Here is a 23,354-nt window from a genome sequence, read left to right on the forward strand (position 1 = left end):
CTGAATAAATATGTGTTGATTAAAGGGTAGATGACCGATTGGTAGATAAACAGGGTGAAGGATTCTGAAAGTTATCTGGCTGTCAAATTTCTGTGTAGGTTACTGCTAAAAGTTATAGAAGAAATACATTTATTATCTGACTTATGATGTATCTGTGCCTATTAAAAAATTGTGTGTTATTTGTGCTTTTTTTTTAAGAAAAGAGTTTGGGGAGGGAGAAGCCTTAAATTTGTCTTCCAGTTGTAAGGCATGAAGTACCTCCTCAAATTAGGAATGCTGTGTAACAGATTTGCTTTTTTCCTTCAAGAGAACTGTGTAGTTCTTTCCAAGAATTCCCATTTCTTTTTTTTTTTTTTATGATCAAACTATTAAGGTTAGTTATTGTATTATATAAATTTATGACACCAGAAATACTTTTTTCAATATATATATTATTACTCATGTATCAACTTTACTCCAGATACATTTTACAAACAATAAAATCTTTTTTTTTAATATAAATTTATTTATTTTAATTGGAGGCTAATTACTTTACAATATTGTATTGATCTTACCATACATCAACATGAATCTGCCACGGGTGTTTCTGGCTTTCACCTTTGACAGCATGACCCTCATCTTTGATTCTTCAGTGGACATATGCATAGATTGACTGTACTCTGTAGTAAGCAAATAAGTTTTCACAATATTACTGAAAAAATGTTTTTTAAAATTAAAAGAGTAAAAGGTATATATATATATATATATATATATATACACATATATACTTTAAAAATCCTCTTAGGCTTATATATTTCATAAAAGGGCCAATTTTGATTTGCTAAAACTTCAATTCACTTAAGAAATATATCATTTATATTAGTAGAGCAGTGCAACAGAGTAGAAAAAGAAAGTATTCTTAAATGTTATTTATGGGACCTATTGCTTCTGCGACACTGTCATTGCATGCAGAACTATTACTAGAATAATAAATGTATCAAGATGCTACTACCAATGATTTCTTTTCATCCTTTTTCTCTAGAGTTAAAATTAGGTAACGAAAATGATGCTAAACTGATAATAAAAAAATGATAGCCAAATACCTAGTTGATTTGTTTGGGTTAAAAGAGTAAATGTGCCAGTTCAACTGTTGAACTCTTTATGAAAGATTAAAACAGTCCATCATTTCTTTCCATATCCAAAAGATGATAATTACTTTAAAATAAATTCAAAATTTACTGCCAAGTCAAAGGCCATGAAATGTAAAGTAAATTTCAAATTCTACAGTTAACTTTGTGTGACAGCCAGTGAAAGTCATACCTGCTTGCAAAGCCATATTTGACCTTTATGCTGATATTACTAATATGAATTTATTCTTTGAGTCTGTGCTAAAATACAACTTAAAAATATTAAATGATGCATAATGTTTCCTTTCATACAAATAATATTTTTCTCAGCTTAATTTTTAAAGGTAAAGTCTCAAAAGATTTATATTTTGTTTTTAAATCCTCTGTTTAGATCTTTTAATGTTATCTTTAGTTACATTATTTGAACAACAGATGTTAGTAAGAAGTATCAGACGACTCTATTTTGGGAGGAAGATCAAATTTTGATTATGCATATTTAAAATATTCATATTTAATGAACATTTGAAATGAATAATATTTTGTAATCTAAGGATTATCTCTATTTTTTAAGAATTGTAATTTATTTTGCATATGTTTTCTTAATTCAAGAAAGTATGTTGTTTTACTCTTCATTCATATTAACATGAATAAATAAAATTAGGTATAGAATACAAAAATATATTTTTCTGATTTTATATATGTATATTTTTTAGTATATAAAAACAATAAAACTTTTTTCTATTAGTTTTTTCTTTTCACTGTTGACATGAAGTAGAATTAGGATATAATTTCATTTACATTTTTTCTTTTTTTATTTTATTTTTTAACTTTACAATATTGTATTGGTTTTGCCATATATCAAAATGAATCTGCCACAGGTATACATGTGTTCCCCATCCTGAACCCTCCTCCCTCCTCCCTCCCCATACCATCCCTTTGGGTCGTCCCAGTGCACCAGCCCCAAGCATCCAGTATTGTGCATTGAACCTGGACTGGCGACTCGTTTCATATATGATATTATACATGTTTCAATGCCATTCTCCCAAATCATCCCACCCTCTCCCTCTCCTACAGAGTCCAAAAGACTGTTCTGTACATCAGTGTCTCTTTTGCTGTCTCGTATACAGGGTTATTGTTACCATCTTTCTAAATTCCATATATATGTGTTCAGTTCAGTTCAGTCGCTCAGTCGTGTCCAACTCTTTGCGACCCCGTGAATCGCAGCACGCCAGGCCTCTCTGTCCATCACCAACTCCCAGAGTACACCCAGACTCACGTCCATAGAGTCAGTGATGCCATCCAGCCATCTCATCCTCTGGCGTCCCCTTCTCCTCCTGCCCCCAATCCCTCCCAGCATCAGAGTCTTTTCCAATGAGTCAACTCTTCGCATGAGGTGGCCAAAGTACTGGAGTTTCAGCTTTAGCATCATTCCTTCCAAAGAAATCCCAGGGCTGATCTCCTTCAGAATGGACTGGTTGGATCTCCTTGCAGTCCAAGGGTCTCTCAAGAGTCTTCTCCAACACCACAGTTCAAAAGCATCTTTGGGAACTTTGGGAAAAACTCTTTGGGAACCCATGGCAAAATCTGGGAGATGGTGAGGGACATGGAGGCCTGGCATGCTGCAGTCCATGGGTTCCCAAAGAGTTGGACATGACTGAGTGACTGAACAACAGCAGTGATACAACTAGGAGTTGTTTTAACTTTTTAAATAGTGTAATGAAAGTGTATTTTAAAAAATCATAAAGTGGATATTTAAACTCTAGCATGCATGTATGCTAAATCGTTTCAGTCGTGTCCGACTCTTTGCGACCTGATGGACTGTAGTCCGCCAAGCTCCTCTGTCCATGCAATTCTCCAGGCAAGAATACAGGAGTGGGTTGCCATTTTCTTCTCCAGGGGATCTACCCAATCCTGGAATCAAACCCGCGTCTCTTATGTCTCCTGCATTGGCAAGGAGGGTTCTTTACCACTAGAGCCACCTGGGAAGCCAGTATAAATTCTAGCATAATTTAATTTGGTAAAGTTGTTTAAATCCCTGGTAAGTTTACTTAAAAACTCAATGCTTTCAAATTCCTTTGCCAACTACTGAACAACAAAGGCCTTTGCCATCTGCCTCTATAGCTGTTGACCTTCAACAACCCCTGAGGGAGGTCAGGGTGGAGTGAGGCACTCTGTGCTCCAGGGAATCTGGTGGGGCAGGTCTTTAGATAGTTGGATGTTTTTAGGAACAGATTTTATGATCTCAGTCCTTGCATCTCCTCATACCTAGAGAAGCACTAAATCCCTTCATGGTTTTACATCAGATCTTCATGACTAACAAAAAAACCTTTTGTAAAATGAGTGCTTCATGGTATTGAACTCCCCCTTCACCAAAATGTTATATATTGTCTTTCCCCCACTGCTGCTTTGGAGCAGTCTCTCAGAGCTATCTGAGATGCTGCCTCCCAGGCTGCAGTCCTAATTTTGCCCCAAATAAAACTTCACACACATACATGCACACACATACACACACACACACATACACACAACTCAATGCTTTCAAATTCTTTATTTATACTTGGAGACAATAATTTTTCTTTTTTTTTTTTAATAATTCTTTACTTTCTGTTACCCCCAGTGCCTCAGGGATATTTACACATGATGATACTGTCCAGGTGCATTATAACCTATGATTACCTGGAATTCTAGCTACTTGTCATATTAAATCAGTCAATACTTCTACAATATCTACTTAATACCAGTCCCTTGACATAGTTTGACATTACCCATATCATGAACAAACAAAAATACTTGTTTTGAAGTGCTATTCTTTATTCTACTATAGATAATACTTGCAAGATATAAACAGCTAGTAATTATCAATCTATATTCATTTTCTAGGACTGCTACAACCAAATACCACAGGCTGGGTCTTAAAAAAACAAAAATTAACTTTTTCACAGTTCTGTTTGTGTTGATTCTTACTGGTGCTTATAGCTTAGTTTGGCCACAGTTACATAACCTGACAGTTGGCATGTCAGTTCAGTTCAGTTCAGTCGCTCAGTTGTGTCCGACTCTGCAACCCCATGAATCGAAGCATGCCAGGCCTCCCTGTCCATCACCAACTCCCGGAGTTCACTCAGACTCATGTCCATCGAGTCAGTGATGCCATCCAGCCATCTCATCCTCTGTCGTCCCCTTCTCCTCCTGCCCCCAATCCCTCCCAGCATCAGAGTCTTTTCCAATGAGTCAACTCTTCACATGAGGTGGCCAAAGTACTGGAGTTTCAGCTTTAGCATCATTCCTTCCAAAGAAATCCCAGGGCTGATCTCCTTCAGAATGGACTGGTTGGATCTCCTTGCAGTCCAAGGGACTCTCAAGAGTCTTCTCCAACACCACAGTTCAAAAGCATCAATTCTTCGGTGCTCAGCTTTCTTCACAGTCCAACTCTCACATCCGTACATGACCACTGAAAAAACCAGAGCCTTGACTGCTGCTGCTGCTGCTGCTGAGTCGCTTCAGTTGTGTCCGACTCTGTGCGACCCCGTAGACGGCAGCCCACCAGGCTCCCCTGTCCCTGGGATTCTCCAGGCAAGAACACTGGAGTGGGTTGCCATTTCCTTCTCCAATGCATGAAAGGGAAAAGTGAAAGCGAAGTCGCTCAGTCAGACGGACCTTTGTTGCCAAAGTAACGTCTCTACTTTTCAATATGCTATCTAGGTAGGTCATAACTTTTCCAAGGAGTAAGCGTCTTTTAATTTCATGGCTGCAGTCACCATCTACAGTGATTTTGGAGCCCAAAAAAATAAAGTTTGACACTGTTTCCACTGTTTCCCCATCTGTTTCCCATGAAGTGATGGGACTAGATGCCATGATCTTCGTTTTCTGAATGTTGAGCTTTAAGCCAACTTTTTCACTCTCCTCTTTCACTTTCATCAAGAGGCTTTTTAGTTCCTCTTCACTTTCTGCCATAAAGGTAGTGTCGTCTGCGTATCTGAGATTATTGATATTTCTCCCGGCAATCTTGATTCCAGCTTGTGCTTCTTCCAGCCCAGCGTTTCTCATGATGTATTCTGCATATAAGTTAAATAAGCAGGGTGACAATATACAGCCTTGACGTACTCCTTTTCCCATTGGAACCAGTCTGTTGTTCCATGTCCAGTTCCAACTGTTGCTTCCTGACCTGCATATAGGTTTCTCAAGAGGCAGGTCAGGTGGTCTGGTATTCCCATCTCTTTCAGAATTTTCCACAGTTTATTGTGATCCATACAGTCAAAGGCTTTGGCATAGTCAATAAAGCAGAAATAGATGTGTTTCTGGAACTCTCTTGCTTTTTCGATGATCCAGCAGATGTTGGCAATTTGACCTCTGGTTCCTCTGCCTTTTCTAAAACCAGCTTAAAGAGAAGTTTCTTAAAATGAAGACTGACCTTTTTCTAAAAACAATCCTTAATTATCATTTGACTTCATAGACTTAAAAGGTTGATCCTCCATCTTTCTCTCTTATTATGTTTCTCAGCCAAACAAATGCCTTTTCCTCCCTACTCTTGCACATACCAGAAACTGAAAAACTACCTTCCATTACTCTCTAATGCACTTTCTCCTTCTCTCCTTGCATATCCCATCCCACTCCATCGTCAGCATCCAGTCAGTTCCCAAATTTCACACATGTTTTCTCTAATAAACTGTATTATCTTTTATATCTATCTTTTATTCCTAGATATCTTTTATATCATTATTTTATTCCATAAGGGTTTCCCTGGTGGCTCAGTTGATAAAGAATCTGCCTGCAGTGCAGGAGAACTGGATTTTTTCTCTGGGTCAGAAAGATCCCCTGGAGAAAGAAATGCAACCCCCTCCAGTATTCTTGCCTGGGAAATCCCATGGACAGAGGAGCCTGCTGGACTACAGTTCATGGGGTCGCAAGAGCTGGACACGACTTAGCAACTAAACCACCACCACCACCATCCTTTATTCCATTCCTCCTATTGCTGCCTTAGTTTAGTTTCTCAATGCTTAACTGCAATGGATTCTTTATTGATTCTTATGCTTACACACTGGCTGCTTTCAAATCAGCCTCCCCCATGTTGTCATAGCAGTTTTGTTAAAATGCAGCATTGATCAGTTTACTCCATGGTTCAAAGTCTTTGAACAACACTCTGTAATGTTTAGATTTCAGTTGACACACAAAACCCTTCTTAAATTGGTTCCTCCCTTAGTGTTTTTTTGTTTGTTTTGTTTTCTTTCTATCTTTATCTTTTATACCTCAATCTTCAGTACTCACTATCACTGTATAGAGCCATCCCTCCAACTAGACAGCACTGTATGTACTTTTCTAACTTTGTCAGCTTCATGCATCCAAAGTTTTAAGATGCTTTTTCTGTTTAATGCTATTTCTCTCTCCATCTTCTTCATCACCCTAACTCCTATTTGCTAATAACATACAGTTAAGATTTTCCTGAGAAGCATTTTATAAATGCTTTAATTCCCATTGAGATACCTACATGTTGGAAGTAATGGAAGTAAGAATGTGCTTCAGGAAATATGGAGGCTAGCTGATTTTATAGAATACAGTTGCAGCGTGTGCTTTACTCTAGGCTTAGGGGAAATGAAACTTCTAATTTTCGAAACCTTTGAAATTAAATGAGACACTAAACAACAACAACATGTATATGCATATACAACCAAAAATAACAAATAATAATTGTTAGGATATATGCATTATATTTTACCTTTGAAATGAGGATACGCTAATACTTACATAATTTGTTGTGATAAAAATGTGTCAGAATCCTTTTGCAATGGAAGTTACATTTAGAGGAACCATATCTTTATAATTTCTATTCAGTTTTCTTACATTTATTTTGCTTTCCTCCTCCAGGATCATCCTGTCTATAGACAAATGCTCTAGCATAGACTCAGACCTAGTTGGCACAGCTGTAGATAGCAAGGTAATTGCATCAGCTCTGCTTTAATTTTGGCTTTGTGGGTCGTTAGAGGAGGAGGATGTCTTTTTCATATGTTGTGTGCAGCAGATGCCAATTTTACTTGGTAACTTCACCTTTTTCCAGTTGTGGAAGTTTTTATGACTATTGAATCTAAGTATTTATGGTTCATTCAACCTGTCAGGATGCTTTTGTTTGTCTACAGACTGTCTCATAACATGTCATATGATTACCATAAAACACTGTAAAATACCTTCTGGGAAAAAGAGCACTATAGGTTTTTAACTGAATTTTCCAGTTTCTTTCCAGTAGTATATTTTATGGCTGAATATCAAACACCTGAATAAAGAATTTATAGTGGAAATAATGGCAGGATTCCATTTAATGAAGTGGAGTGCCTTAACTAGAATATTTAAGTACTTAGAAAACCAGTATTCTAAAAAATATGCTATTAAAAATACCATATGCCATACAACAGATGACTTTTTTGTGTTTCAGGAAAAGCTGCATTTAGTTTATTATATTATCTGTAAGTTAAGTTTGAAGTTTTAATTGCTTAGTTGTGTCCGACTGTTTTCGATCTCATGGACTGTAGCCCGCCAGGCTTCTCTGTCCATGAAATTTTCCAGGCAAGAATATTGAAGTGGGTTTCCATTTCCTATTCCTGGGGATCTTCCCAACTGAGGGGTCAAACCTATGTCTCTCGAGTCTCCTTTATTGGCAAGAATATTCTTTACCACTGCACTGCCTGGGAAGTCCAAGTGACTTGCATAATTCTGAGTAATTAATGACAAGGCTGGGGTTCAACAATTAGAATTTCTAATTCTCTAAGATGACAGTATTCAAGATGTACTGAATGATGTCTTTTTTTTAAACAGCAGAATGAAGAAAATTCAAATTTCTCTGTTACTAGTTGTTTGTTGTTCATTTGCTAGGTCATATAAGACTCTTGTCGACCCCATGGACTGAAGCATGCCAGGCTTCCCTGACCTTCATTATCTCCCAGAGTTTGCTCAGACTCATGTCCATTGAGTCGGTGATGCTATCTAACCATCTCATCCTCTACCATACCCTTCTCCTTTTGCCTTCAAACTTTCCCAGCATCAGAGTCTTTTCCAGTGAGTCAGCTCTTTGCATGAGGTGGCCAAGATAGTAGAGCTTCAGCATCAGTACTTCCAGTGAATATTAAGGGTTGATTTCCTTTAGGACTGACTGGTCTGATCTTGTTGCAGTCCAAGGGACTCTCAGGAAGTCTTCTCCAGCACCACAGTTCGAAAGCATCAGTTCTTCAGTGCTCAGCCTTCTTTATCGTCCAACTTTCACATCCATACATGACTACTGGAAAAACTGTAGCTTTGACTGTACACACCTTTGTCGGCAAAGTGATGTCTCTGCTTTTTAATATGCTGTCTTGTTTTTGTCATAGCTTTCCTTCTAAGGAGCAAGTGTTACTGGCTGCAGTCAGCCCTGCAGTGATTTTGGAGCCCCAAAAATAAAATCTGTCACTGCTTCTACTTTTTTCCCCTCTATTTGGCATGAAGTGATGGGACTGGATGCCATGATCTTAGCTTTTTAGTATTGAGGTTTAACCCAGCATTTTCACTCTCTTCTTTCACTCTCGTCCAGCAGATCTTTAGTTCCTCCTCACATTCTGCCATAGAGTGATATCATCTGCATATCTGAGGTTATTGTTCTTTCTCCTGGCAATCTTGATTCCAGCTTCTGATTCATCCAGCCGGGCTTTTTGCATGATATACTCCGCATATACGTTAAATAAGCAGAGTGGGTTGCCATTTCCCCACCCCATGGGGAATCTTCCCAACTCAGGGATCAAACTTGTGTCTCTGCATCTCCTCTATTGCAGGTGGATTCTTTACCTTTGAGCCACCGAGATTACATGCACTTATAAAGAACTTTCTGAATGAATGATTGAATAAAATGACTAAGTAACTGAAGAATTATAGCTAAATCTGACTGTGGAGAAATTTCTTAATTCAACAAAATTTAACTTAATGATTATCAAGCATTGTAATATGTCATGTTAGTGAAAATTTTATTGGCAGATGTGTGTTTTTGACATTTTAATTTTAGTAATTTTTCTGTTGCTAATGAGACATTCTAGATGCAGATCTTAGTACTTGGCAGTATTCACTTAAATGTTAGGATGTTGAGCAAACAAGGATCAGACAAAGATGAAAAACACTGGAAATGAGACATCTATGAAGGGCACTGAAAAGCTTCTGTATAATCTTGGGTATCTATGAGGCCTGTGTGCATGTTCAGAAAAGATCTGAAGAGACCCTAATATCTCAAATATCACTGAGCTTTAGGATCTGTATAACAAAAAATGAGATCTAAAGCATAGTTGTAAACTGTTGAAATATTAAAGGCATACTCACACACAAATACACACTCAAGACTCTTGGCAAATAGTGAAAGTTTTTTAAGGAACTCTCTGTTCAATCATTTATTCATCACTAGCCTAGTTGAGTTGGAGAAGGCAATGGCACCCCACTCCAGTACTCTTGCCTGGAAAATCCCATGGATGGAGGAGCCTGGGAGGCTGCAGTCCATGGGGTCACTAAGAGTCGGACACGACTGAGAGACTTCACTTTCACTTTTCACTTTCATGCATTGGAGAAGGAAATGGCAACCCACTCCAGTGTTCTTGCCTGGAGAATCCCAGGGATGGGGGAGCCTGGTGGGCTGCCATCTATGGGGTCGCACAGAGTCAGACATGACTGAAGCGACTTAGCAGCAGCAGCCTAGTTGAGTAGAGTCCTCAGTGGACACAGAAAACAAAAAATATTGAATTATAGAATTACTTCAAAAGATCACTAAACAAGCAGCAAAAATAACTGCAAACAGAAATATCAGGCATTGAGGGGAAGGCATAATGGAATACGGTTTCCAAAGGTGATATTTAAAATATGCAATTGTCAAGAAAAAATTATGAGACAGGCAAAGAATCAGAAAATTATGTCCCATACAAAGGAAAAGCAAATCTATGTCCTTGAAGATATGACAGATATTGGGCTTACCAAAGACTCTAAGTCAGCAGGTATGAGTATGTTAAAAAAAAAACAAACAGCTAAAGGAAACCACAGCATAAGAACTAAGTGACAATATGGAAATTGTGTTTTATCAAATAGAGATAAATAACAGTTGGATTTCTTTTAAAAGAATAAAACATATCTGGAGTTGAAAATCAATGGAGATTCCTCAGTATGAAGAAAAGAAAGAATAAACTTGAAATAAAGTTTATAGAGTATAAAAGACCGGTGGAACACCATCAAGCAGAGCAACACAGACATAATAATGAGTCCATTTATTTGAAGACATGATAAATAAAAAAAGCTAGTCACAAAAGGCTTCCTGATGTATGAAATAAGCAGTGAATGTCATTGGTTGTGGTGTTTCTTTCAGAGGTGATGACAGTTTCTTAAAATTAGATATTGGTGATGGTTGGAAAACCCTGTGAATGAACTAAAAACACTGAATTGTACACTTCAAAAGAATAAATTCTGTATGTAAATTTATCTCAATAATGTGATAGGGATGAAAATATAGATTTTTCAGCCATTAAAATAAATGCTAATTTTAAGAGTAAGAATATAGAGTGCTTTTTAGACAGAAGAAAGCAATGCAAATAGAATTAACTACCACACTACAGATAGTAACCATGGTATTTAATGAAAATTTGTGGGCCAGAATTAAATAATTTATACTCTTTTCTGGGTACTTTTCACATGAGTTTGCTTGTATCTTTTTAAGTTATAAATTTTACTCTGCGTTTTATTACAGTTTTAACTCTTAACCATTATATTACACTCTCCAAGGGGAAAGATTCTATCGAGTTCATGTTTGCACCTCCCATGATACTATGTTCAATGTCTTGTGTATTGTACCTTTTCAATCCACATTAGTTGATGAATAAATGAATGCTGTGGCATAAAAGTGCTGTGAATTCTTTCCTAGTACTCAGTTTTAGAGATGTCTAAAATTTTCATCAGGCTCTAAATGACCTATGCTAGTCAGATGTAGAGAAAGCTGTAATAACTGGGAAATTATTAAAAATGAAATCAGGAGTTTTGTGAATCAGACTCATGTTCTCAAACTTACAGAAACTTGAATAACCAAGTCAAATGGATATTAACCCAGACATTTTCCCATGCCTGGGCATAATTCTGAATTAATATGATCATGACCCATAGATTTATATCAAACTAGCTTCATGTTGAATTAGACCTATGTGGAAATATTCAGATGACTTCAAGAGCAAAATATTTTATTTTCCTCTTGTTCATACAGCTTCCAGAATGTCCTGAAACTAAAACTCTTTAGCTAACCCTACTATTATTTCTAATCTTTATTTTATTACATTTTAATTTTTTAAAATTTATTTTTCATTAATTTTATTGGAATATATTAAGATCTGATTTGTTAAATAGTTGTGAATTTCTCACTCAATCCTATAAGACTGCTTTCAACATTGAAATGTAAGTGATATTTCTTCTCAGATATTTGAAAATGAAAAACACTATGTCTTGGGTAAATCTTGCTCTGGATGTATGTGTATTCGAATATGCTAAGTAACCATGTTTGTTTCTTGGCAGGGGGACATCCAGCAATTGTTGATCATAGGTGACCCCAAAGCAGCATATGACTACTGTGAGCATTACAGTCCAGACTGTGATTCCTCAGCTCCCGAGGCTGCTCAGGCTCAGGAACCCCAGGTCGACGAGGTGAGGAACGTAAGATCAGGGCAGGTTTTCTCATTCCCGTGGTAATGACGTAGTTTGCAGTTTCAAGTTTTATCTCTGTTTATTCACTTTTAATTAAACTATATCTTTTATTTAATAGTGTTTTAATGAGTGACTAACACTCACTCTTTCACTAATATTTCAAAGATCCAATTTGAAGATTTTTTATGTTTCTTTCAATATTAAGTATTTCGTTACTTAATTTCTTAGAAATAGAGATAGTTCCCTTAAATAGTGAGTTGCTGCTGCTAAGTCACTTCAGTCGTGCCCGACTCTGTGCGACCCCATAGATGGCAGCCCACCAGGCTCCCCCATCCCTGGGATACTCCAGGAAAGAACACTGGAGTGGGTTGCCATTTCCTTCTCCAATGCGTGAAAGTGAAAAGTGAAAGTGAAGGCGCTCAGTCATGTCTGACTCTTAGCGACCCCATGGACTGCAGCCTCCCAGGCTCCTCTGTCCATGGGATTTTCCAGGCAAGAGTCCTGGAGTGGGGTGCCACTGCCTACTCCAATAAAGTTTGTAGAGGAGGATATTTTACTTAGGGGGAGATGAGAAAAGAGATAATTTCTCCAACACTTATTTTTTTCTTGTTACTTTTATAATTAAGGCAGCCTCAAGACAAGGATAATATTTTCTAGTGTACTTGCCATATCTTCAAGCCTTTAGCAATTCCTGTTGATCGCAATGGCACCCCACTCCAGTGCTCTTGCCTGGAAAATCCCATGGACGGAGGAGCCTGGTAGGCTGCAGTCCATGGGGTCACTAAGAGTCGAACACGACTGAGCGACTTCACTTTCACTTTTCACTTTCATGCATCGGAGAGGGAAATGGCAACCCACTCCAATGTTCTTGCTTGGAGAATCCCAGGGACAGCATAGCCTGGAGGGCTGCCGTCTATGGGGTCGCACAGAGTCAGACACGACTTAGCAGCAGCAGCAGCAGCAGATGAAAAAGGGACGTTAGTGCTATCTTAAAGTTTTCAGGCTGTGCTGAATATTTAAAGACTTTTTTTTCCATTTCTTACAAGGTTATGCTACAATGATGTGTAAGTTTTCCTTTTCTTGCACAAGACTTGATACAAACAGCAATGGAATGAAAAGCAGTATGAACTGATTGCAGTAACTAAATGTTCATATGCTTTGATTAATAGTGCATTACTTTATTTGAAACTCTGGTGTGAAACCATTTTTCCAGGCTGTTTTTGCAAGAAAATTCACCATAATGAAATTTGACTCTATTGTCTCTCAGATAAAAAATATGTACATTTAAGTTAGCCATAGCCATTTTGTAAGGCTTGAATATCCCAAAGAACAAAAAATATAGCACAGTGTACCTTTTATGCAAATTTTTAGGTAAAATTTGTTAATGTGCATTTTCTGGAAATTAAAAAGCAAATTCTGGAAGGAGTTGAGTCTTTAGTTGACTGCAAAACTATATTTCTTAAGGTGGGAAGAGTTTAAAATTTTAGAAGGTGGGATGGAAGTTTATAAACATCAAGATTATCCTTATCTTTGAAAGTAACTCAAATAGCTTTCTTCTTGACTTTTAAAATACTATGAAGTACAATCTTTTGAGTTTTACTATTTAGAGAAGGTTAATATCTTATCTCTTAATTTTAGTTTACTGTTATTTCTGCATGTGAATTACATTTGTGTTTTATTAATTTTTGATGTTACTTTTCTTTTTAAGGTATGTTAGTGAATTCTGTTGCACTGACTTTTTCCATAATTTAATATTAATGTTTTTTTTGAAACAGAATAAAGCTTTAAGAAGCTAAAAGGAAAGCAAATATGAGAAAATAAAAGAGAAATTAATTGGATATTTGTGTTTGCTTGTCTCCCAATTCTCAAGTGCTTCATTCTTTTTATTCCCTCATGATTTATTAAAACATTCTAATATATTCAGGTTTAGTATTTTTATATCTTAGACACTATGTGGGGCTCAATATTAAAATTTATAACATTTAGTATATATGTTTAAGACAGATGAGATTTATTAATATTTTGCTCCTGTTTTAAGAAAGATAAGACTTGTCCTTTTTAGCAACAGATATGGCTCTGATTTTTGGAAGAATGAAGGTATGCATTCTTATTATATCACCTTGAGCTGTTTTATTCCCATGTTTTAATGCTATTATGTCAGGTAAGCTGAGTTATTTTAAGGCAAAATAATATTTTTAACCATTTTTATCTTAAATTCATTAAAAAGTAGGTGTTCCCTTTTTTACTTAAGTTGTTGACTCATAAATTTAACATTCTGCTGGTAAGTCAAATTTGTTTTTACTAGAAGCATCTGATGAGGAAAAGAATGCACTGCTATGATAAGGACTGCATGAAAATCTTGTTGGGTGATCCAGTAATAGCATTTCTTAGCTTCTATATTGAATATGTCATCTTGAAAAATTTTTTGGAAGAATTAGCTCTCACTTTTCCCAAACAATGCTAAATTACATTGATATTTCAGTGATAAACATCTTTTTTACTAGTATGAAAAACACCTGGTTAATAGAATTGTAAGCCACCCTTATATTACTTTTGAACTATAGCCATTTATGTATCATTATATTACAAGTATGCATTTTAATAATTGTACAACAGATATTTTGCCTATGCAAAATACAAATGTAATGTTACCAATGAATAAAGAACGTATAGTGCAAAATAGAGCATCAAACATACATGTTGTACTTTATGTTGCTTAATTTTCCATTAATAAATTTGTGACAATCATATATTATTCTGATTTGGATTAATAAATACGTCAATTTATTTTATAAATTAACTCAAATATGTTTTCTTTTTTTTTTTTCAAATATGTTTTCTTCAACTTGTGATTGTGTATGGTTCATATCTTCTAAAAAGCATATTTTAATTCATTCTTAAGATTCAATTTTTATGTGTTTTATGCATCATTGCATCATAATCAGAATGAAATGTAAAATGATAGATTTAAATATAGTGTTAATATGAAACTATTATTCAACTTGAACCTCTGCAATACCATTTATATAGCGAAGTAACCAATATTAAAATTATGGTGGTTTGGGAATTTTTCCACCATGTTAAATAATCCTTCTATCTTAATTAGAAAATTGGATGTTAAATCTGCATATGGTTCTTTCTTAATATATTGAATACAGCACAGATTGCAATGTCCTATGTATAGCAGGGAATTAACATTCTTATTTTTCATATCAGTATAAAACATGAAAAGGAAGAAGCAGCAAGAGGAAAATACTGTTTTATAAAGAAATTTATTACCTTTAATATTTTGCACTTAATATTTACCAGATATCCTAGTTCTCATAGATGCACACATATTTGCTGATGCCACTATTTTTCTAACAACTTGAATAAGAAAAGACTTAACAAAATGTCCAGAAAAACTCCCTTTCTCCTCAAATGTTTTAACTTAGGCTAGGCAACTCCCAAATCATAGGTGAAATTCTATCACTGCACATTTTTTTGCTCATATTCATTTGATTAATTATAACTAGTTCTCTCTTCTTTACCTGTCTTTGAGGCATCACAAAATTCTGCAGTAAAAAGGGAGAATCATTTCCAAAAGTAGGTTGTAAAGCTACATGTAGACCAGCAAATTCCTACATGGGTCAATAACCACCAGAGGGGATGTTGTTTAAAGAAATAAGGAGAACAGAAGCAATGGTTCTTTTTTTTTTTTTAATTTTATTTTATTTTTAAACTTTACGATATTGTGTTAGTGTTGCAAAATATCAAAATGAATCTGCCAAAGCAATGATTCTTTTCACTGACTTCTGGATGGCTCTAAGAAAAGCATGTGCGTTCATGCCTAAGATAGTGAGCACATTACCTCCTTCATTATTCTACCACCATAGCTAGTCCATGTGGAAAAAGTTAAAACAGAAGAGAGAATTATGGAGATTAGAACAGGTTTCCTCCTATAAGGAAAAAAAAGAAAAACATGATATAAAGATAGTAAAGGTAACTGGCTATTTTGAATATCAGGCTTCATTCAAGATGCATTTAAGATGCTTTTAAATTGTCTATTTTTACAATCCTTCTTGGCTTTACAATCCTTTTTGCGATTGGTTTGTAATATGTTTCCTTACATGTCTTTATGAAATTTGCCTTCATTTGCATTGCTATAGCTAAGACCGCTTATTAGAAGGTCCAGTGATCACAAGTCTCTAAAAGACATGGTGTGAAGAGTTATTTTTCTGGTGCATTGAAAGGGAACCATTGGCATTTTAAAAGGCCAAGAAAGGTCTACTTGGGTTATAATTGAAATTTTACCAAATACTTAGGGATTTCCAAATAGACTGCTTTTAGCATATATGTGTGTGTGTATACATGCACACACATATGTATATATGTACCTAAGTATATATATATATATACATAAATATACTAAACATAATACATGTACATATACATACACAAATGTATGTATATGTATACATAAAGATATTATAAATAATATATACATATATATTAGCATTTTAGCTTATTGATTTGCTGCTTAATAAATATTTTTGTTATATATGACCTTAGTAGATTTAGAGTTACTTTGATTAAAACCAATAATATATGTTTAAGATTAAAATTTCAGTAGAGATATTTGGCTTTGAAGGTGAACATGTTTTCCTCATAATTAAGTATTAATTGTTTCTCTCATCCCTTTATTGAGAAACATACTTTTCTCTCTTAATTTTTTTAATAAAAAACAATCTAGTATTCCATCTTTCAATTTGAGTTACATTTACATGTTTTAAGATACCCAAGTGTTATGCTCTTTTTCAATAGAAAAAACACAATATTTGTAAAAATTGATACAGTGGGTTAAATATAAACAGATCTAATTTTGAATCTTTTAATGGTTCACAATTGTGCTCATTTTGATCTTAAGTTTATAACAAATTAGTTATTTCTGAATAGATTTTAGATTTTTTTCCCATTGGTTCTATTATTCCAAATAGAATATAGAATCATTTCATGTTCCTTCTGTTCCCTTTCCTTCCTCTCCCCTTTCCATCCCACAACTGATATGAAAATTCCTTCATACTTGGGAAGACTATTTTTAAACATGCAGTTCAATGGGAAAAAAAGTACCCATTGAAATTGCTATAAATAAAAGAGGTTTGTGTAGTAGTTTTTACAAATTAAAATTAACATGAATATTTAACAACTATGAACAACTGTGTCCAAGTATGTAACTGCTATGTTTGAATTAATATTAAGAATTAAAAGTTTGAATTAATATTCTAAACTTTTAATTTCCTCACACTCCTAACCACTGTTCTGCTCTTAGAAAACCTGCTTTGTCAGTTTTTTATTATACTCTGTATATGATAGTATTACTTCTTGTAACACAAGTAATATTTAGATAACAGTATTTCCTTGTCTCTTAACTTTGCCAGTAAAAGTTAAGAACATGATTCCCTTTTTGTTAATAGTATTACCAGCAACTAACAAAATTGCCTGATATTTTTTCCTTTGCGATGTAGTATGCACCTGAGGATATAATGGAATATGACTATGAGTATGGGGAAGCAGAATATAAAGAGGCTGAGAGTGTAACAGAGACACCCACTGTAACTGAGGAGACAATAGCACAAACTGAGGTAAAAGCAAAGTAGAACCTTTGTGTGTGGTGTCCTGGTGTTTGTCAACCTGTGGTTCCTTATGTCCACTGTTCCTCAGACTTATCGTCGGTCTTTCATTCATCTCATTTCTGTGACCCAATAACTGATTTTTATTTGACAGTAGTAGCTGTCCTGAAGGAATGATGTTTGGTTTGGTTTGCTTATTCTTCCTTTCATCCATGCTCTTCATTTCCCTTTTCATTTTATTTATGTTTTCCGTTCCATCTTTCACCACATTTTACAGAAAAAGAAATTCAGTTTCAAAATGAAGATGAAGACAGTGGCCACTAATTCAAAGAAAAAGTCCAAAAAGTTTACACCCCCTAAATCTGAAAAATTTGCATCCAAGAAGAAGAAAACTTATCAAGCAGCAGCAATGGCCAAGCTAGGGGTAAAGGTAGCAAAGAAAAAGCAATCAAGATCTCTCCTAGATAAGCTGGAAGATCTCTGATGATGAGTCATTCCTAACCCAACTAGATAAATACTCATTTGGCTAATACAATATCCTAATTAATTATGCTTTCCATAGATTTTGGATTACCTTAACATTTTTACTAATTACTTTTCTTTTGAATTCACTATTAGGCAAATATTGTTGATGATTTTCAAGAATACAACTATGGGACAGAAAGTTACCAGACGGAAGCTCCTAGGAGTGTATCTGGATCAAATGAGGTAATGCTCATAGACAGCATTAAATCGCAGTTCAAATTTTTAAAATGTGCAGTATTCCTTGATATATTTTACTCTGGAAGAATCTATAACCTCTGAAAAATTTGATGTTTTTATTCCTTTACAAAGTAAGAGAAACAATAGCACTGGCTCACTATTACTAAAAACAGTTCATTTAAAATTAATCCCAATTCAGGTTTGCATGACTCTGCTTCATGCAAATGCTAAATTGATCAAACTGAATTGGCTGCCATCTTTTTTTACTGCTCCTGGGATAGAGCAAGCTTCTCAAAATGTGATTAAGGTTACTCACAACATGACCTTACTGTGAGGAGGAAAATCCTCCAAAAAAAAAAAATTGTATCATCAAATGATACAATTAAAATTTACTCCATCTGACCAATAATCATGCATTTTTATGACACAAATATTTTGATAAAATATAGTCTTAGTTGATTTTAATGTCTGTTTACATTTTCAAACTTAATATGGCTAAAATAATATATCTTAACTTTTCCCAGTCCTTTCTATGAAAATATTTAAGTATATTCAGGTACAAATTAGAACAATCTTCCTGAATTTCATATTATGTGTATATTCCAATTATGAGAAAATAAGTATACAATTCAGTTTAACTTTGTTAAATTTCTTCACACCTGGTATGAGGATTAACTGAATCATTTAAATTAATAAAAATTTTACATCACATGTGTCCCAGTGGGACTTTACATGAAAACACATATTTTAGAATAATATTTTAGGGTAAAAACAGATTTTAAGTCCAAATCTTGTCCAAGATAATCCAAATTAATCAAGCTTATCATTTTCCAAAAATGGTTAAGATGTTTATTTATATGCTCAAATTCTTTCAACTTTACTATTCTGATTCTGGATAATATGTACTCTGTAATGATAGTATGTCCTCATTGTCTAAGAATACAAAATATTATGGTTATTGGACATTTTATTTTGGTTAACAATTGCTGAATTAATCATTAACCACTTTTTTCATTTACATGACTTCATGTAACATACTTATTATTAAGTATTATTCTATTATCTAGATTCCCTATGTCATAGCAAACAAGTTATTTCAAGATGAAATTTAAAAGTAGCAAGATACATTATTTGATCTGAACTTCATCAAAATCATAGCATGACCAAAAATTACCTAATGAATGTTATTCAGATTTATGCTATTAATGAGGACTTATTTATAAAAAGGAAATTATACTAGTGTTATTTTTCTATATCTCTGTGAGTAGTTTTGATATATCACATTAGAATCTTGATATAATTTTTACTTTTAAGTGAATAGGCTCATACTCTTTATGAGACTATATAGTGATCTATTTAATTGTATTGAATTCTGAGGACTATAATTTATATTTTCTTTAAAGAACTCTTTGTGATATAATGCTCACTAAATACTTGGAGCTTGGAGTAAATATTGCAATGATAAATCTTAATATTGGCATTAATATTTTACTTTTGGATTGAGAGTCAAACTTACATAGCTTTCCTGATAGAAATTATATTTCAGTATGAGATTCTTTTGAGATCTGAAAATTAAGTTAAGCTTTAACTAAATATTGCATATATATATATTATTTGAGTCAAATTATAAAGTAGATATCAAATTGCATAACAAGCTTTTCCCAATGAACAAGCAAATACACATGTTGAATCTATGTGAATATTTGCAGTTTATTGACAAAGGTGCTTTGAAAGCAATATTTTCTTGTGCATTCCAATGTACAAAAATATTCCTTTCAATGATGTTAAAGGCTATCTTTCCCAGCCTTCAGACTTGCTTGAGTAGTACTCAAACCACTTCCCATCACATGCCATCAAACTGTATTTGCAAATGCTTACTTTGCTTTACTAACAGTAAACTTCATTTCTCCAATTCCTTACAACATAAATTAATAGCCAAATCCAGTTGAAGAAGTATTTACTGAAGAATATCTAACTGGAGAGGATTATGATTCCCAGAGGAAAAATTCTGAGGATATGCTATATGAAAACAAACAAATAGACGGCAGGGACTCTGATCTTCTGGTAGATGGAGATTTAGGCGAATATGATTTTTATGAATATAAGGAATATGAAGATAAACCAACAAGTCCCACTAATGAAGAATTTGGTCCAGGTGTTCCAGCAGAAACAGATATCACAGAAACAAGTGTAAGTCAGATCATGCTCTGTGTCATTGTATGTCTTATTTCTGGTGTATTTTCATGTTCATCTTGATGTCTTTTCAGGTTTAAAATATAGATTGTTCTTATATAAATCATGAATGTTGATCACTACTAGGACACCTTGATAGATTCTTCCTCATGGAGATCTCAGGCCACACTACTGGAGTCTTCTTTTGAAAGAATAATCTAATAGCACTGATAAGATTAAATCAGTCATTGTCATTCTGGATACCAAGACTATTTTCTAACTTTTAAACAGCTTAATTGACCTTTCTTATCTGGTGAAGTTCAGTAATCCACCATATTAATTATCATTTTATTGTTATAATTATTAGTATTTAAACTTTTGAACCTCTTTACTAATTTCCCTACCACTTCTGTTATTTTGATTTTAATTTGAAGATACGTTTTGTTTATTGCCTTGGAATAATAACTAAGATCAACAGATATCATTATCTTTGTATATTATGTCTTTAAGAAGCAATTGTTCAATCTCACTCAAGATTTAGCATTAATGTTCATTGTGTTTTCCTTTGTATATTTTCAGTATTTAAAACTTTAATTGGTTCCTATGTTAAAAAGTGTATTTAATAGATTGTTTAAATGCACTTATATGATTAAATAACCTTTTTAAAAATACTTAAATAGCCTTATTTACTTAAAGACAGGCTGCTTGAATTTTTCACTCAACAGATAAATGGCCATGGTGCATATGGAGAAAAAGGACAGAAAGGAGAACCAGCAGTAGTTGAACCTGTAAGTACTGGTGTGAATACGTTGTAAAGGTTGGTACACTGATTTGTATCATGAGCTATCACTGCTGTAAATCATTACGCATGTTCATGTAGTACCACTGAAAATTCTATATGTCTAAACATTTATAATGCCACAAGTAAGTGAGTTAGTAAAACCAGTTCTGGCAAGTAGAATTTCAATAAATCCAAAAACAGAGAGAGAGAATTTTAGAATTTGAAAATAGCTGACACTCTTTTAATCTAATTCTTTCCTTGTATAACTAAGAGACTTAAGATCTAAAGGATTTAAGGAATTTTCCTGAGGTTCAAATGTTTGATAGTTGATCTATGACCTGAATTCGTCTCTTCTATTTTCCAATTCAGTAATTTTCCTCTAAGTGCTGTGACTTGACATAATTAGAAATATATTATTTAACATAGTACTTATTTGTTTCATATCCAAATCACATCATATAATTATATGAAAACATTCTTTTTAAAATTTGCCTCCTTTTCTTCTATTGGAAGAAAAGTGATTTTTCAGATTTATATTAATGCTACTACCACTCAAGATATTGGTAAGAAGCAAATTCCTATTGGAAATCAATTTTACTATCATTCTCCTTAATCAGCAATTTGGGAAGTATGTTGAACTACCTCAAGCTCATGAAAATCATTTCAGAATCTGCAAGGACAAAATTTTTTTTTAAGTGATGGAGGAAGATAAACATAAAAAGGCTGCATCTCTAAGAACATTGTAGTCTATTACTCCAAAATCTGAGAAAGCACATCATATGCTCACCAACATCTTTAAAAACAATTTTCAGAATAAATTTGTCTTTGTTATGCAAAGTTACAACTAGCTTTTAAAATGACAAGACAATTTTCAGAGTAGAATCATAAACTTTTATTACTTTTTTATATATTTTTTTTCTTTAATTTTTTTAATTTAAAAAAAATTATACATGTGTTCCCCATCCTGAACCCTCCTCCCTCCTCCCTCCCCATACCATCCCGCTGGGTCGTCCCAGTGCACCAGCCCCAAGCATCCAGCATCGTGCATTGAACCTGGACTGGCATCTCGTTTCATACATGACATTTCACATGTTTCAATGCCATTCTCCCAAATCTTCCCACCCTCTTCCTCTCCCACAGAGTCCATAAGCCTGTTCTATACATCAGTGTCTCTTTTGCTGTCTCGTATACAGGGTTATCCTTACCATCTTTCTAAATTCCATATATATGCGTTAGTATACTGTATTGGTGTTTGTCCTTCTGGCTTACTTCACTCTGTATAATAGGCTCCAGTTTCATCCACCTCATTAGAACTGATTCAAATGTATTCTTTTTAATGGCTGAGTAATACTCCATTGTGTATATGTACCACAGCTTTCTTATCCATTCATCTGCTGATGGACATCTAGGTTGTTTCCATGTCCTGGCTATTATAAACAGTGCTGCGATGAACATTGGGGTACACGTGTCTCTTTCCCTTCTGGTTTCCTCAGTGTGTATGCCCAGCAGTAGAATTGGGTTCTTATCCTGAAATAGTATTCTATTTCTTGTCTATTTAAGAACTTACATTTATGCCTAATTCTTTAACATGGACTTTACTCCCCTTTCCCTAAATTAAAGTGCTTAGGTGCTCTTTCTCCCATCCTTTCATTCACACAGCAAATATTTATCATGTTCTTGAGATGTACCAGGTGTTATTCTGGCTGCTAGAAAAAATTTGGTTAAATATATTTACCCTTTTGGGGAGCACTTAGTATATTCTTTTTGTAATATTACTTATCTGAATATTTCTTTCCTTGCTAATTAGTTCATGAATTTTCTCAGGACAGGAATTATGTCTTCTATCGTTTTGAATTTCCTCCCTCCCCTGTACAAAAATGCTTGCAATTATCTTTGTATGTAGGAGCAGATAATTCACCTTTTAAAGTGCTGTAATGTGGTGCTTTCATACAGCCAATTAGATAAGAGGTTAGGGGTTCCATTGCTCTAGTAATGAGTTTATCTTTTCTTTAACTGTAGGGCATGCTTATTGAAGGACCACCAGGGCCTGCAGGACCTGCGGTATGTAATGTTTTAAGATTATTTTTGTCTTGATTTTTTTAAATCAGATATAAGATTTCTATTATACTGTTGAATTTATATATTTTATTTGAGTATGGAGCTTCCTTGATGACTCAGTCAGTAAAGAATCTGTCTGTAATGCAGGAGAATTGGGTTTGATCCCAGGATTTGGAAGATCCCTGGGTTTGGAAGATCCCCTGGAGGAGGGCATGGCAACCAGCTCCAGTATTCTTGCCTGGAGAATCCCCATGGACA

The 23,354-nt window shown here is 34.5% G+C and overlaps 1 protein-coding gene across 3 annotated transcripts in view; it reads left to right on the forward strand.

Moving 5' to 3' along the window:
* The window catches only part of COL11A1 (collagen type XI alpha 1 chain), a 226,869-nt gene that overhangs the window by 57,529 nt on the left and 145,986 nt on the right, over positions 1-23,354 (forward strand). Inside the window, exons 5-10 of one of the 3 annotated variants that reach the window (XM_061411027.1) lie at positions 11,646-11,774; positions 17,279-17,395; positions 18,002-18,091; positions 20,021-20,275; positions 20,983-21,045; positions 23,058-23,099. In XM_061411027.1, the coding sequence (XP_061267011.1) occupies positions 11,646-11,774; positions 17,279-17,395; positions 18,002-18,091; positions 20,021-20,275; positions 20,983-21,045; positions 23,058-23,099 (696 nt within the window). The remainder of the gene's footprint in view (positions 1-11,645; positions 11,775-17,278; positions 17,396-18,001; positions 18,092-20,020; positions 20,276-20,982; positions 21,046-23,057; positions 23,100-23,354) is intronic. The other 2 variants (XM_061411030.1, XM_061411031.1) reach the window with 2 other exon arrangements.

This window comes from Bos javanicus, chromosome 3 (assembly GCF_032452875.1).
Source record: "Bos javanicus breed banteng chromosome 3, ARS-OSU_banteng_1.0, whole genome shotgun sequence".
Classification (NCBI taxonomy): Eukaryota; Metazoa; Chordata; class Mammalia; order Artiodactyla; family Bovidae; genus Bos; species Bos javanicus.